Source organism: Hyla sarda, chromosome 2 (assembly GCF_029499605.1).
Source record: "Hyla sarda isolate aHylSar1 chromosome 2, aHylSar1.hap1, whole genome shotgun sequence".
Lineage (NCBI taxonomy): Eukaryota > Metazoa > Chordata > Amphibia > Anura > Hylidae > Hyla > Hyla sarda.
Window position 1 is genome coordinate 63,245,089 of NC_079190.1, and position 17,522 is coordinate 63,262,610.

A 17,522-nucleotide genomic window follows, 5' to 3' on the forward strand; every position below is an offset into this window, starting at 1 on the left:
TGAGGCTGGCTTCAGTCTACACAGCAACAGCATACTGAGAAGATTACCAATCCACATACACAGGCAACCGTGGGTTACACTTACAGCAGGATGATCTTGTCCGGTAGGTGAACACACAGCATAACCTCACCAAACCATGAAACTAATACATAAGATTAAATATTAGCCTTTTAATACATAAATCCTTTACTAAAAATCCCACCGGAGTCATTATACATAGGTATTTTAATGCTAATATAATTACCGTATATGTATATTATTATTATTATTAATGATACATTTCAATTCCTTAAAGTAATTTTCTTATATGCAAGAATTTATAATAATATTCATGACACAAAAATAAATATTGTAAATAAATAATTGTGATACATAAATATTGTTTTGCATTGTTCCTATAACACCTATAATAATATTTATGACACATAAAAAAATATTGCAACCAAAATAAATAAATACATTATTACGATACATCAGTATTGTATCGCACTGCTCCTATAACACCTATAATAATATTTATGACACATAAATAAATATTGTAAATAAATACATAACTGTGATACATAAATATTGTATTGCATTGTGTCTATACCACCTATTTTGCTGCGTGGTCTTCTATACAATACAAGAACTAAACAAAGCTAAAATGATCAAAATGTCAAATCAAATTGAATGATTCAATGTATTTCTTACACGGTAAAGAAATTCACCCGTTATTATTACTATAATTATTGGTTGCTTTGTTATAAATGCACAATATTTCTTATCATACATGGCTCAGTGCTAGAAATGGTTAAATTAACATATATTCGCAAGATTAGAACAATTATTCTACTACTATTATTCATACTGTCACTATCCTCCTTATTATAACACCAAGCTGAAAGAACCAAACATAAAGCAGCAGCTTAGTATCCGATCAATTCATCACTGTCTGTACTTTTATTTTATTTTTATTTTTTTTATTAGAAAATAAGTCATCGAACTTACCTTCTATAAGCTCTAACATGAGGAAGGGTTATGGGATTAGACAAGTTGTAAAAATAAAAAAAAATAAAAAAAAACAAAGGAAATTGATCAATGAATAAAAAAAAACTCCAATGCTGCTTTGTAGTTACAGAAGCTTTAGCAGAGTGGAGGAGAGGCGGCGAGTAGCGTTTCGGATACTGTGCTGCTCATACAGTGAGATGCTGGATTCAGAAGCAGATGCTTTTAATGCGTAAGCCTGACGTCTTCCAAGCAGCAGTGGGAGGTGCAGGTGCAGTCTTAGGGCTACATCAAAGGTATCAGTTAAGAAGAACATTGGCGCTATAGGAATGGGGGGGGGGGGGAGACAGCCCCCCCTCTTCCCATCCTGGTCTCTAGCCTTCTCTTACCAGACCCCCCAAAGCCTCAGTAATTTAATAAGCTATGGTGTGAATCATTATGGGACTCTTCAACCAGAGCTAAAGATCATATGATTCATCTAGAAATTGAAAAGATTAACTCGTAATATCCAATGATGCTTATTATTGATAAATCAATAAAATGTCACGGCTGTCCATAACTACTTAGGCATCAAGCACAACACATGTATCTGGTAGTAAGTTCAGTTCTGAATGATTTAAGCAATAATAATAAAAAAAACCCACAAATCTATCTATACCATAGAGTATAACAAAAATAAAAATAAAAATAAAACAGCTCTGACCCATCAAGGCATGGACTTTATAAGAGTCTATTCACATGGCGGAATTTTGATTCAAATTTAAGCCCATAGACTTCTATGGGATTCCGCACTCCCATTCACACTTCTGAATTTCCGCAAGCGGAAATTCAGAAGTGTGAATGGGAGTGCGGAATCCCATAGAAGTCTATGAGCTTTTATTTGAGGTGGAATTCCGCAAGCTGAAATTCTGCCGCGTAAATAGACCCTTAGGCTAGGTTCACACCGTGGAATCTCCAGATGGAAAATTCCTGCCCGGAGATTCCAAGTGCGCACAGCGCCAACTGAGTCAGTCGGCGCTAGGACCGTGTTGCAATGTGTTGCGCAAGGTTATCCGCCTGAAGAAAGAGCACCACCATTCTTCAGGTGGATATTTTAAAGCGGATTTTCCGCTTCAAAAATTTCAAAGTGTGAATGGGTGAACGGGAAACCCATTCACTCGCATTCACTTGTACATTTTAGCAAGCAGAATTTCTGCCTGCAATTTCAAGGCGGAATTGCAGGCAGAAATCCCGTAGTGTGAATCTAGCCGCCTAAGACTTCTAAGGCTAGGTTCTGACTACGGAATCTCCAGGCAGAAAATTTCCGCCCGGAGATTCCGAGTGCGGCCAGCGCCGGCTGAATCAGTCGGCGCTAGGACCGCGCGGACACTGCAGTCTCCAATAGACTGCAATGTGTTCCGCGCAGATTTCCGCCTGAAGAAAGAGCACCGCCTTTCTTCAGGCAGAAATTTCTAAGTGGATTTTCAAAGCGGATTTTCCGCTTCACAAATTCCGATGTTTGAATTTGTGAATGGAAACCCATTCACTACACTAGACATTTTAGCAAGCGGAATTACTGACGGAAATTTTACGACTGAATTTCTGGCGGAAATTCCGTAGTCTGAACCTAGCCTAAAAGACATTAGCTGCAGATCATTTAAGTCCTGTAAGGGTAAGGTCATATGGGTAAAATAAACACCCACTTGAAGTGCTGCTGTTTGACGCCAATGGGAATCTCAGCGCTGAGATGTGTAATAAAAGTGCGACATGCCACCTCTTTTTTTTGCATGTTTCTCCAGCTTTCATTGACATGTACAGGAGCGAGGTTTTGGACAAAGACACTAAACTGTTTGGAAATTGGTGCCTTTTTCCACATCAAAAACAGCTTTTTGTCCATGTGAACATACACTAAGTTGTGAGGTGCGTCTTCCATTGATTAGATTTGTTTTCCCAGCATTCACAGACGCTCGATTGAATTTGGAGGCCATATCAACACCTTGATCTCTTTGTCCTGTTCCTCAAACCATAAAATGTACGACGCAACCAAACAAATATTATTTATGAGGTAAAATTGAAAAGAAAACCGCAATTTAGCAAATTTTGGAAGGTTTTGTTTTCACGCTGTACACTTTACGGTAAAAATGACATGTTTTCTTTATTCTGTGGGTCAATACGATTAAAATGATACCCAAGTTATATGCTTTTCTAGAATTGTACCGCTTAAAAAAAATCTCAAACCATTTTAACAAAATTAGTATGTTTGAAATTACCCTTTTTTGACCACCTATACCTTTCAAATTTTTTCCATATATGGGGTGGTATGAGGGCTAATTTTTTGCACCATGATCTGCAGTTTTTATCAGTGACACTTTTGCTTAGGTTTTACTTTTTATAAATTTTTTATACATTTTTGGGGGAATAAAATGTGACAAAAAAGCAGCAATTTGGGGCTTTTTTAAATTTTTTACGTTTACACCGTTCACCGTACGGGATAATTAACAATATATTTTAATAGTTCAGACTTTTACGCACACGGCGAAACCAAATAAGACTATTAATAATTTTTTTAATGCTTTTTTCGTGGTAAAATGGGAAAAACAGACGTTTTACTTTTTTATTGGGGGAGGGGATTTTCAAATGTTTTTATTTTTATTTAACATTTTTTTCCTTTTTTTTTTAACACTTTAATAGTCTCCATAGGGGACTATTTATAGCAATCAGTTGATTGCTAATACTGTTCAGTGCTATGCATAGAGCATAGAAACTGATCAGTGTTATCAGTAATCTTCTGCTCTGGTCTGCTCAATCTCAGACCAGAGCAGAAGACCCCAGGAGACAGCCGGAGCCAGGAGAGGGGACCTCCGGCTGCCATGCTGGATGATCGGATCCCCGCGGCAGCCCTGCGGCGATCCGATCATCCATTCAAAGTACCGCACTGCCGCAGATGCCGTGATCTGTATTGATCACGGCATCTGAGGGGTTAATGGTGGACATCCGCGCAATCGCGGATGTCAGCCATTACCAGCGGGACCCTGGCTGTTGACAGCAGCCAGGACCTGCCGCGCATGATGGTGCTCGCGGTCATGGTGGAAAGTAAATGTACGTCATGGTGCGTTAAGTACCACGGCACCATGACGTACATTTACGTCAATTGTCATTAAGGGGTTAAAGCCGTTGCACGAAGCACTGCTCTACATTTACATTAAAGGCAACGTAAAGTTCAATCTACACATCGAGTACTCGATTGCTTAAAGGAGTACTTCAGCCATAGACAACGTATGCGGATAGGGGACACAGGAACACAGCATTGCCGTTGCTCTGTGCGGCTAAAGCTCATGTCGTCGACCTCACTAAGAGGTCGACATACACACCTCCTCCATTCAGCTTTATGGGAGAGGTGGAGATGCACGAACACTGCATATCTGCCTCCCCCATAGAGATACATGAAGATATATATATATATATATATATATATATTAGCTGAATACCTGGTGTTGCCCGGTTTTTCTTTCCTAATCCTTGTTGGGGAGGAAAATAAACAAAGGAGGAAGCTTATATATTGTTGTCATATCCCAACCCCATATCCCGTCCTCATATCCTGACCTCCTATTCTGACCTCCTATCCCGACCTCCTATCCCGTCATCACATCTCGACCTCATATCCCATCCTCACATCCAGTCCTCATATCCCGACCTCCTATCCTGACCTCCTATCCCATCCTCATATCCTGACCTCCTATCCTGACCTCCTATCCTGACCTCCTATCCCGACCTCCTATCTCGACCTTCTATCATGACCTCCTATCCTGACCTCCTATTCCGTCCTTCTATCTCGACCTCCTATCTCAACCTCCTATCCCGTCCTCCTATTCCGACCTCCTATCCCGACCGCCTATTCCTACCTCCTATCCCAACCTCCTATCCCGACCTCATATCCCATCCTCCTATCCCGTCCTCCTATCCCAACCTCCTATCCCGTCCTCCTATCCCGTCCTCCTATCCCGTCCTCCTATCCCGACCTCCTATCCCGTCCTCCTATCCAGTCCATCTATCCCAACCTCCTATCTCGACCTCCTATCCCGACCTCCTATCCCGTCCTCATATCCCATCCTCATATCCCGTCCTCATATCCCATCCTCCTATCCCGACCTCCTATGCCGACCTCCTATCCCGACATCCTATCCCGACATCCTATCCCAACCTCCTATCCCAACCTCCTATGCCATCCTCCTATCCCATCCTCCTATCCTGACCTCATATCCCGTCCTCATATCCCGACCTCCTATCACGACCCGTAATATGTGTACCAGGTATTGAAATATCTCCAGCCGTACGGAAGTTATGTGGGAACATACATTTCCCATTGATTTGCATGGAACTTTAAACAAAAACCTTGACCCTCACAAATGGGGGTAGTTAAGGGTTAAATTAACTATCCTATATTTTAAGTGGACATATACGTAACATATGACCAAGTATTATCAAAATATCTCCAGCCGTTTGGAAGTTATGCAGTAACATATATTTCCCATTGACTTGTATGGGACTTTAAACATAAACCCCGCCCCTGGCAAATAGGGGTGGGTAAGGGTTAAATCACCTATCCTATGTTTGTTGCTGACATATAAGAAACTTGTGTGCCAAGTTTCATATTAATATCTTTAGCCGTTTGGACGTGATGCTGGAACATACACACACACACATACATACATACACACATACACACATTGAGTTTTATCTATATATACTAGCTGAGTATCCGGCGTTGCCTGGTTTTTCCTTCCTAATCCTTGTTGGGGAGGAAAATAAATAAAGGAGGAAGCTTTTGACTTCATATCCCGTCCTCATATACTGTTGTCATATCCCGACCTCCTATCCCGACCTCCTATCCCGACCTCCTATCCCGTCCTCCTATCCCGTCCTCCTATCCCGTCCTCCTCTCCCGTCCTCATATTTCGACCTCCTTTCCCATCCTCCTATCCTGTCCTCCTATCTCGACCTACTTTCCCATCCTCATATCTCGACCTCGTTTCCCGCCCTCCTTTTCTGTCCTCCTATCCCGTCCTCCTATCCTGTCCTCCTATCCAATCCATCTATCCTGTCCTCCTATACCGTGCTTGAGAAAGGACGCATGGGCGTCTGAAACATTGCTCCGTTGGTTGGAATAAAGACCACTTCACGTTAATTTGGTGTGCTGCGGTTCATGTCTGTGATCTAAATCTAGGAAGAGCTCCTGACCTGGGCTTATCTCCGCTTGCACCCCTTGTGACTAAAGGACTGATGTGCCGCTCTACTTGCTTGTTCTTCTATATATATATATATATATATATATATATATATATATATACACACACACACAGTCATTGCCGTAAATGTTGGCACCCCTGAAATTTTTCTAGAAAATTAAGAATTTTTCACAGAAAAGGATTGCAATAATACATGTTTTGCTATACACATGTTTATTCCCTTTGTGTGTATTGGAACTAAACCAATAAAGGGAGGAAAAAAGCGAACTGGGCATAATGTCACACAAAACTCCAAAAATGGGATGGACAAAATTATTGGCACCCTTTCAAAATTGTGGATAAATAAGATTGTTTCAAGCAATTAAAACTCACCTTGGGCAAGTAACATGTGTGGGCAATATAAAAATCGCACCTCAAAGCAGATACCAGGATGGTCAGGATGGTGGATAAGCAGCCCCAAACAAGTTCCAAAGATATCCAAGCTGTCCTGCAGGCTCAGGGAGCATCAATGTCAGCGCAAACTGTCGACATTCAAATGAAATTAAATGAAACACTATGGCAGGAGACCCAGGAGGACCCCACTGCTGACACACAGACATAAAAAGCAAGACTACATTTTGCCAAAATGAACTTGAGTAAGCCAAAATCCTACTGGGAAAATGTCTTGGGACAGATGAGACCAAGATAGAGCTTTTTGGTAAAGCAAATCATTCTACTGTTTACTGAAAACGGAATGAGGCCTACAAAGAAAAGAACACAGTACCTACAGTGAAATATGGTGGAGGTTCAATGATGTTTTGGGGTTGTTTTAATGCCTCTGGCACTGGGGGCCTTGAATGTGTGCAAGGCATCATGAAATCTAAGGATTACCAATGGATTTTGGGTCGCACTGTACAGCCGAGTGTCAGAAAGCTTGGTTTGCGTCCGAGATCTTGTGTCTACCAGCAGGACAATGACCCCAAACATATGTAAAAAAAAAAAAAAAAAATGGATGGCAACAAAGCGCTGGAGAGTTCCGAAGTGGCAGCAATGAGTCCAGATCTAAATCCCATTGAACACCTGTGGATATATAGTATAGTTGCCCCACATTAAGTTGCAGTTCCCCCACATTTAGTTGGCAGTATAGTTCCACCACATTAGGTTGTAGTTCCCCCACATTTAGTTGGCAGTATAGTTCCCTCACATTAGGTCGTAGTTCCCCAACACTAGGTTGTAGTTCCCCCACATTAGGTAGGCAGTATAGTTCCCCCAAATTAGGTTGTAGTTCCCCCACATTTAGTTGGCAGTATAGTTCCCCCCACATTAGGTGCAGTATAGTTCCCCCACATTACGTTGGCAGTATAGTTCCCTCACATTAGGTTGTGGTTCCCCAACATTAAGTAGACAGTATAGTTCCCCCCACATTAGGTGCAGTATAGTTCCCCACATTAGGTGCAGTATAGTTCCCCCACAGACATACAGCCTCCAGCCATACAGTGTATGGCTGGAGGCTGTATGCTTGTGTATTGCCCCATTTCAGTGCTCCGACCACCACTCCTCCTGTCCAGCCATAGCAGTAGGTCCAGGGACCGGAGAATCGGTGGTCGGAGCACTGAAGCTGACGTGCCGCTGGTAACACTTACCAAGCTGGCCAGCGCACTTCCTGATCGCTGCTCCGCTCCCCCGTGCTCCGTTGCTATGGGCGCACGGGACGTCAATGACGTCCCTGCGTGCGCTACCTCCCGGCGGTTCTTGCATTTTTAAAGTAAACGCGGGCTGCAGAGAGCGCATCCCTGTGTCCCGGAAACATCTTTTGGGACACAGAGATGTCCTTAGGCAGCGGCGGGCCGGATAAATGTCCTCGGAGAGCCGCATGTGGCCCACAGGCTGTAGTTTGAGGACCCCTGCTCTAGTTACATAGATATAGAGATATATATAAAAAAGTTGCCATAAGAATATAAGTCTCAAGTTTGTTTTGCCTAAAAAAGGGCTCCTTCAGGGGTTGCTGCAGATTTTATTGTAAATTAAATGATTGAACACGGCATCAAATCTGCAGCAGATTTGGGAAGTGTGAATGTACCCCCAAGAAGAATAAAAATAAAACATTGCTTTTATGCCTCATATTCTTCCTATTTGTGAGCTCTCTATTTGGAGCTTCAAACAGACAGAATTGTATCATTTAAATGGGAGTGTATGGAAACAGGGAAGTATGAACTCTGTACCTACATCAAATTATATTACTAATAAACCCATTCACCATTATAAAATTAAATTCTTAGAACAAACATATTTTCTTTTAATATTGTATATTTGCAGTGGAAGATACTTAATAGGAAAGAGAAGAACATAACAAATAATGTGCAGCTAACATCACTATAGTGACCAATCACTCGTCGGCTTTCTATGAGTCTAATTATGGTGAAATAACGAATGCTATTATCTGTTTTGTTGCCTTGGGAGACAGATTATTACCGCTACTTCTACCATGTAAGAAATTAGCAACATTAAATGAAAATTGCATAATTATGATAAATGACCACGCTCCCATTGAAATACAAAATAAAGTTAAAGCTTTATTTGAACATAACAAATCTAAAAATATTCCCCTTTACAAAAAAACACCCTGTCTCCTTCTCTAGCAATAAACAGACCTTCAATGCCAAGATGACATAAAATAACTATGTTGTATGTAAATAAGGCTAATTCATTACATACTTTATATTTTAATTTAGGACTGCGACTAACTTATTTTCATAGTCGATTAGTTGGATGATTATTGTTTCAATTAATCAACTGATCGAAAAAAAATAACCATAGTGGAAAAGAAGACAATTTGTGAGATAGATTAAGGAGGGAGATGCCCTTTTACCCCGAAAATTCTTCTAAATTTTTGCCACCATAAATCCAGTGCTTGTATACTCAATTCTTAAACTCCTTTCCCCCTAATTTCCCACTCTCTAACACCTCCCAAATATCTTTCCCTTTGATTCCTGGGAACTTTCCTGGGAAAATTGGGAACCCCCAGACCACCTTTCTCCATTAACAGGTTTAGATAACCACTCTTATGGCGCACTTTCTTCCCCCCCCCCCTTATAAATTTACTTATCTTCCTATCTATCTCCTTAAAGAATTAATTTCTGATCCGAATTAGGGTCACCCTAAAATAATGCAGCACCAATGGCAAAAGTACCATTTTTACCAAGGCTATCTTATCTGCCATATATCAACCCAGTTTGTTTACAATTTTCTCTTTTAATGAGCAGATGTTCAACTTCTCAAATTATTGAATATTGTTTGATACCCGCACCTCTAGATATTCAAAAAAGATTATTAAATATTTTGATATTTCAAAACATTGATATTGGTTACTCTATAGCTTTATCCAACGGAAGTAATGCTGATTTCTTCCAATTTATTCTAAACCCTGATTTCTTTCCAAATTCTTCTACTTCCTCCATTACTTCAAGAACACTACTCTCTGGGTTACGAACAAACAATACCACATCATCTGCACATAAGAGAATTCTTTCCTCCCTCCCTTTCACTCCGAAACCTTCAAACCTAGCGGAGCTGTGTATTTTCCCAGAGGCTCCACAAACAATGCAGAAAGCAGGGGCAACAAAGGGCACCCAATCTTGTGCCTCTACTAAGTTTAAAAATTGCAGATAATTCCCCATTAATTTGAATCGAGTTTACGCTATATGGAGTAATTTGCACTTGAAAGAATTTTGTAAAATCCCAAAATTTATAAATTGGAAAGAGAAGGGTATAGATAAAGTGCACCAAGTGCTGAAAGAGTGGACACAAATTTTTAATGAGTTTGGATTAAGGGAAGATGATAAATTTGGTTATTTTCAAGTTAAAGAAGCATGGTGGAGGGATAGGGAGAATGAAAGGTGGAAAATTGGAACACTAGGAATAGTGGAATTTTTGATGGGGGTAAAAGGGCAAAAGGTGAAGAATTTGTTAGGGATAGTATGTAAAAAGGTGGTGACTGGCATCAGGAACACCCAGAATTAGAAATGTAAATGTGGGATATAATGAATTGTAATTGCTGGTCTGTTTTGTTGTATGGAATTTATATGAAAATAAAATAAAGAAGAGGAAAAAAAATGAGGAGAGGGGATTGGACCGGGGGTCTTCTGTGTATTTTAGGTAAGGGATGTATTGTGTCTTAAGAGAGAGTTTGTGGGGTCGGCTAGATGCTGAGCTTTGCAGAGGCTGAGAGGAGGAGCTTTTTATTATAATTAAATATGTATAATCTTTTAAAATTTTATTTTATTTCCTTGTAAGGGCTATACCCCCTCTTTGTTTCTTACATGTGGCCAGATAGGTTGGGCAGCACATTCCCTTGTTGTCCATACTACATGCCCCCCAGCAGCCTATTTAGTGAAGAGGGGGCCAGCACACATACTCTTTCACTTCCTGCATCTTCTCTCTGCAACTATTGCGAATCTGGCCTTTAGCACAGAGCCTGACAACCGGGGACTCACGATAGCTGCAGAAAGGAGCTGCAGGAAACAGAAGATGTTGGGCTAAGCAGGCTACTGAGGACCACAATTATATAAATAATCACAAAAGATGGAGAAGCACCAAAATCTATAGGTGGGTGCAAGCAGTGGTTAGACCCTGGTCCCAGACGATACAGCAAAGTTGAAATCACAGCAGCACTCCAGAGAGTATGGTGAATGGTGGCTTTATTATCACCAAACAATGTACAGCGACGTTTCGGCCACCTCACGTGGCCATCATCAAGCCTTGGCTTAATGATGGCCAAGTGAGGTGGCCGAAACGTCGCTATACATTGTTTGGTGATAATAAAGCCACCATTCACCATACTCTCTGGAGTGCTGCTGTGATTTCAACTTTGAGATATATATATATATATATATATATATATATATATATATATATACACACACACACACATAGTGATAATCGCTTAGTATATGTTAACTTTAGAAACTGGCTGACCAATTAATCAACCAACTGATTAACCCCATAAGGAGTGTTTTTCCGTTTTTGCACTCTTTTTTTCCTCCTTTTAAAAATCATAACCCTTTCAATTTTGCTTCTTAAAATCCATATGATGGCTTATTTTTTGCACCACCAATTCTACTTTGTAATGACATCAGTCATTTTACCCAAAAATCTACAGTGAAACAAAAAAAAAATCATTGTGCGACAAAATTGAATAAAAAACGCCATTTTGTAACTTTTGGGGGCTTACATTTCTACGCAGTACATTTTTCGGGATAAATGGCACCTTAACTTTATTCCGTAGGTCCATACAATTAAAATGATATCCTGCTTATATTGGTTTGATTTTGTCGTACATTAAAATTGTCATTTTCTGACCCCTATAACATTTTTATTTTCCCGCTATGGGCCGGTATGAGGGCTAATTTTTTGTGCCATGATCTGAAGTTTTTAGCGGTACAATAAATTTTTGTATTGATGGGACTTTTGATCGCTTTTTATTCATTTTTTCATTAAATAGAAAGTGAACAAAAATATGCTATTTTGGACTTTGGAATTTTTATGCGCGTATGCCATTGACCGTGCGGTTTAATTAACTATTTATTTTTATAGTTCGGACATTTACGTACATGGCGATATCACATATGTTTGGTTTTATTTACAGTTTTTTTTCCTTGATTCCTTGATTTGATTCAAACTTTTATTAGGGGAGGGGTTAAACGATCTTTCTTAACTTTTTTTTTTCACTTTTTTTTTTTTGCAATGTTATAGCCCCCATAGGGGACTATAACATGAAGTACATTGATTCAATACACTGATCAATGCCATTGCACTGCATTGATCAGTGTTATTGATGGTCAATTGCTCAAGACTGGATTTAAGGCTTGGAGCAATTAATCGCTGATCGGACGTGCAGTAGGCAGGTAAGGCACCCTTCTGATCGGGACATCACGTTTTCACAGCGATGGTCCCGATCAGCCCGACTGAGCTGCCAGGAAGCTTTCACTTTCACTTTAGACACGGTGATCAACTTTGATCGCCGCGTCTAAAGAGTTAATGCCGGATATCAGCCTGATCGGCGATGTCTGGCCTTAGCCGTGGGTCCTGGTTTCTTATGGCAACTGGGACCCACCGGGTATGATGTGCGCTCACCTGCTGAGTGTGCGTCATACCTCAGGAGCTGCAGATGGACGTTAATGAACGACCATTTGCGGCAAGGGGTTAATCAATTATGAAAATAGTCAACAACTATTTTCATAATTGATTAAATGGCGATAAATCAATTCGTTGTTTTAGACCTATTTTAATTACTTTCAGGATCTTTGCCTTCTGACATGAAATGGAAATATTTTGTGAACTATGACCTGTTCTGATCATGTGACACAGGTGTATAACTTATCACAAGAGTACTTGGATACACATGAGGAGCCGTACAGTGTGTGTGCAGCACTAGATGAAGGTTGTTAGCCTCTGGATCTGAATAGGATAGCTTTTGTTCACTAAATACAAGCAAAGGTTTTCAAAAAATAAAGGCTAAAGTATTGACACAAAACTTACATAACCGCCCATTATATGAGCTTTATTTATGTCATTATGTCAGGATATTGTTGCACTTTTGCAAAAATTACCAACTGAAAAATACTAAAGCATCTGTCAATAAATACAACACAAATAATTTATAATAATATACTGTCAAGTAAATATTTTGGGAAAAATACCTTTAAGCTCTAATTTTAAGGAGTTATTTGAATTTAAATAATGTGTTCTTAGGCTGGGTTCACATATATTCGGCATAGGTGAACTCAGGCTAAATCTCAATGCAACTGATGCTGCAACTGATGTCAAAGTGCATCAGTTGTCATTAGTTGTATGGCATCCTGTGTCCATTGTTTCTGGCACCGGACAGGGGAAGGCACCAAGCTGCTTTCCCCCGTCCGGTGCCCTTCGACGTGTCCAACCATCCAGAAAATAAATTGAGACCCTGGATGATTGTGAACTGTCCCATTCAAAGGAATGGGATCACTTCTATCATCAGTTTCCCTCCGGTGCATGCCAGAGGGAAACCATGCCTGATATATGTGAACCCAGCCTTATATAACCTCTTGGACAGAGGTCTATCCACCTCTGTATAGTGACTTCTCATTTGAGAGAGAGGTATGTGCTGTTTTTAACAGACTGATATCTTTATGGCATTATTCAGACAAGCATTTTTCAAGTAAGTCGAACTCAGTAAGGCTGGGTTCACATATATCAGTCGTCCGGCACAGTTTCCCTCTGGCGTGCACCGGAGGCAAACTGATGCTAGAACTGTTCCCATTCATTTGAATGGGACAGTTCACAATCATCCAGCATCTCAATTTTGACGCCGGATGGTTGGACATGCCGGAGGGCACCGGACAGGGGAACGCAGCTTGCTGCGTTCCCCTGTCTGTTGCCCAGAAACAATGGACGCCGCATGCCATGCAACTGATGACAAGTTGTCATCAGTTGTGGCATCAGTTGCGTCGAGATTTAGGCTGAGTTCACCTATGCCGGATGCCGGACATATGTGAACCCAGCCTTAGACGTGATCTTTGTTATTTCTTCTTTTTATTCATTGTAGCTTTGCAGGATTATTTTCACAGCATTTCTGTTTAAGCACAAGATTTTACATGCACTGCCACTCCAGTCCGGACACGACGTTTCGGGGGTCTGCCCCCTTACTCATGCATGAATTGCCACTTATTACCACTAATGTACATGTTGTCTATTAGTGCTACCTGATTGATTGCCCCCAATGTAGTCTAGTGTGGGGACGTATGTGCAATATATTTAAGACTGCTTTTTCATTTGCTCTTTGGTTTCCTGACTTGACACAAACATGAGAACAGGACATTGTTATGTTTAATTGTTGTTTGTGGGGTTATTTGTATTTTAATTTAGTCCCAATACATTTTGCACATTTTAGCTTTTCATGTCGTACCCCTGTTTTTCTAAGTTGTGTATTTGAACACTAATTTTAAGGGAAAGCCCCTTGGAAAAGGTGGAGTGAGAGCTGTTTTGCATATCCTTTCTCCCAGTACAGTTATAATGCACACAATAATATCACAGAAGAGAGACAATGACAAAAGTGATCCTACAGTAGACAGCAGGGAAGTAATAAGTACTCATGATGATCAAATGATTTCCATGTTAGCCTGGTACCGTAGTAGTAAAAGTAGAAAAAGTCCAAATGACCTCCCAAAATGTCCATGCACGGATCAACACTCAGGCTTCAGGTCACATTTGGTATCTTGACACGTTTCGAGCGCATGCGCTCGAAACGTGTCAAGATACCAAATGTGACCTGAAGCAAGTGTATTGTTCATTCATGTATTTGTAAAATAAAGCTGCATAAACTGCCTGTGCCGAATCAACTGCATATTTTCCTCACCCTGGTAGTAACACCTGTGGACTTAAAACATTTTCTGCCATATCTGCTACAAAATAGCCATCTACAACAAGCTTTTTCGATGTGTCCCAACTTGAAGAATGTTAGGGGAAATTTAGGATTGATTCCATATGTGGTCTAAGGTCTTAACTAGATCCAACAAAACTAAAAATTTAGGAAAGTGTCATCTCTTCCCTTCCCCAGGGAGTTCAGCTTTTTTTTTAATAAGTCAGTCGGCAGTGATTCACAGTAAACAGGGGAAGCTTATCCGGCTATAAGTCACTTGTCCATAGTGAACAAACAAAGTTCTGAAAGGTTTTGTTTTTGGCCATCTGACACTTTGATAAGAATATAAGAAAAGAATGGATTTATCATGAGGTCTCTAGCGTGACTGATGAAATTGCTAGGAAGAAACAGAAATGGTGGAAATAATAACCTCTGTCATAGCAGGTACAACAAGCTCCATGTTAAACAGAAAGGTCAGACTTTTCGGTTCGGAGCACACAATCACATCCTTACCACAACACCAAAATGTCAGGCCATATGAATTATGTGTCAGATATCAAGCCAAAATGTCTCAAAAGTCCACCAGCTGGGGCTTATAAGAATGTTTATCCAGCACATCAACTTGTACAATTAAAGGAGATATGCGGCGGAACAAACTTATCCCCTATCCGTGTACGATCGCACGTGCGGGGAGGGGGGGGGGGGGGGGGGACGTGTTTGGGGGACTGCTGGGAAGACCCGACGATTTCCTGTATAGGGCCCCGGTTCGGCTCCTCTAATGCGCATGTTGTACCTAGTACAGAATTTGGTTGAATTACACCCCCTTCATTCATCTTTATGGGATAGAGATAGCAATGAATGGAGGGGGCGTGAATGGAGGGGGCGTGTTTCAACCAGCTTCCGTGTTCAGTGCGACACGTCGTGACAGAAGCAGAGCCTGGGTCGAGCTGGGGGCCCGTACAGGAAACTGCCGGGGGTCTCAGTGGTTGAACCCCTGTGATCCCCCTGTGGATAGGGGATAAGTTTGTTCCGCTGCATCTCTCTTTTAAATTGTTTCAAATAGTATGCCATGTCTTCTGAAACTTTCCAATATAGTATGTGGGCAATAATCTACAGTTCCCAGCACAACATGCATGACCACTGATCTAAGTCTGTAGATACAACTTCTCCAAAAGACCACTATATCTAGAGAAGGTATTTTTATGACATAGTAGCATAGTTCATAAGGTCAAAAAAAAAACAGAGTCAATAAACTTTAACCTATAACCCTAATGAGTCCCTACTGAGTTGATCCAGAGGAAGGCAAAAAAAAACTCATACTTGAGGTAAAAATTAATTCCCGACTCCAAATATGGCAGCAGAGTAAATCCCTGGATCAACCTTCTGTCCATTTAGATCTAGAATCCATAACCTGTAATGTTATTATTCTCCAAAAATGCATCCAGACCCCTTTTAAATTCTTTTACAGAGTTAACTATGACGACCTCCTCTGGCAGAGAATTCCACAGTCTCACTGCTCTTACAGTAAAGAACCCACGTCTGTGCTGATGGAGAAACCTTCTTTCCTCAAGACGAAGAGGATGCCCCCTTGTTATAGATACAGTTCTGGGTATAAATAGATCATGGGAGAGATCTCTGTACGATCCCCTGATATATTTATACATAGTTATTAGGTCTCCCCTAAGCCTTCTTTAATCTAAACCAAATAACCCTAATTCTGATAATCTTTCTGGGTTCTGTAGTCCTCCCATTCCCCACATTACCCTGGTTGCCCGTCTTTGAACCCTCTCCAGCTCCACTATATCTTTCTTGTACACTGGTGCCCAGTACTGTACACAGTATTCTATGTGTGGTCTGACTAGTGATTTGTACAGCAGTAGAATTATTTCCTTGTCGTGGGCATCTAATCCCCCTATTGATGCACCCCATGATTTTATTTGCCTTGGCAGCAGCTGCTCGACACTGGTCACTACAGCTAAGTTTACTGTTTAATGTCAGTCGTCCCAAGTGTTCTCCCATTTAATACATAATCCCAGCCCGAATTTTTCTTCCCTGTGTGCATTACCTTACATTTATCAGTGTTGAACCTCATGTGCCACTTCCCAGCCCAAACCTCCAGCCTATCTAGATCCATTTGTAACAGTGCACTGTCCTTTATAGTGTTTTCAGCTTTACAGAGTTTAGTATCATCTGCAAAGATTGCTAAGATTGCTACAGCTTTTATGTTGCCTATTTTCTATGCATACTGTGTCCTTATTTGAGAGGACCATATTCTTATAAGATTGCACTTTTCACTTAGGACAAGAGTCCTCCATGTTTTTAAAAGGAATGTACTGCCTATAAAAATATTTTACAGAAATAATTTTAACAGATACTGAAACATGTCATTTTTTTCTAATTGGTTTAATTCTTTGTACATTATAATGGGGGCTGCCATCTTGCCTGAGCTGTTTTAACAGCATTTAGAGATATGCTTTACAGCAGGACCATGGAAATAGGCAACACAAAACAAGGGCCTGTCCCATTCACATAAATTGGAAACATTACTGGGCATTCTCTGTGACCTTTACAAAGGTCATTTCACAGGGGGCTGAGCTGTGAGCTTCATCTATTGTCTTCTTTATGGACTGGTGTCACCTTTCACTGTAATGCTGCAGACATCACTTTCCAGCAGCCTCCTTATTATCACAACCAGAACAGAAAGTCTTTGCTTAGTTTTAGACTTTGTAGCCAAAATGAAAACTGCTAAATTTCAGTTTTTATTTTATTTTTTATTATAGATAGCTCAGAATACACATAAGTAACAACCCTATGGTATCTATACTTCGGCCAATGTCAAATCCATTGAACTATCCAATTTCCAATAATTTATCTATCAGCTCTTTATGTAGAACCATATAAAAGGCTTTGCTGAAATCCAGATAGGCAATGTCTAT

At 40.5% G+C, this 17,522-nt stretch overlaps 1 protein-coding gene across 6 annotated transcripts in view; it reads right to left on the reverse strand.

Moving 5' to 3' along the window:
• DCLK1 (doublecortin like kinase 1) overlaps positions 1 to 17,522 on the reverse strand; it is a 408,196-nt gene that overhangs the window by 143,228 nt on the left and 247,446 nt on the right. For 2 of the 6 annotated variants that reach the window (XM_056561922.1, XM_056561921.1), the window contains exon 1: positions 991 to 1,180. The exons of the other annotated variants lie outside the window; for them this stretch is intronic. In XM_056561922.1, the coding sequence (XP_056417897.1) occupies positions 991 to 1,009 (19 nt within the window). In that variant the 5' untranslated portion in view covers positions 1,010 to 1,180. Of the gene's footprint in view, positions 1 to 990; positions 1,181 to 17,522 lie in introns of those variants that run through there. 6 annotated transcript variants of the gene reach the window in all.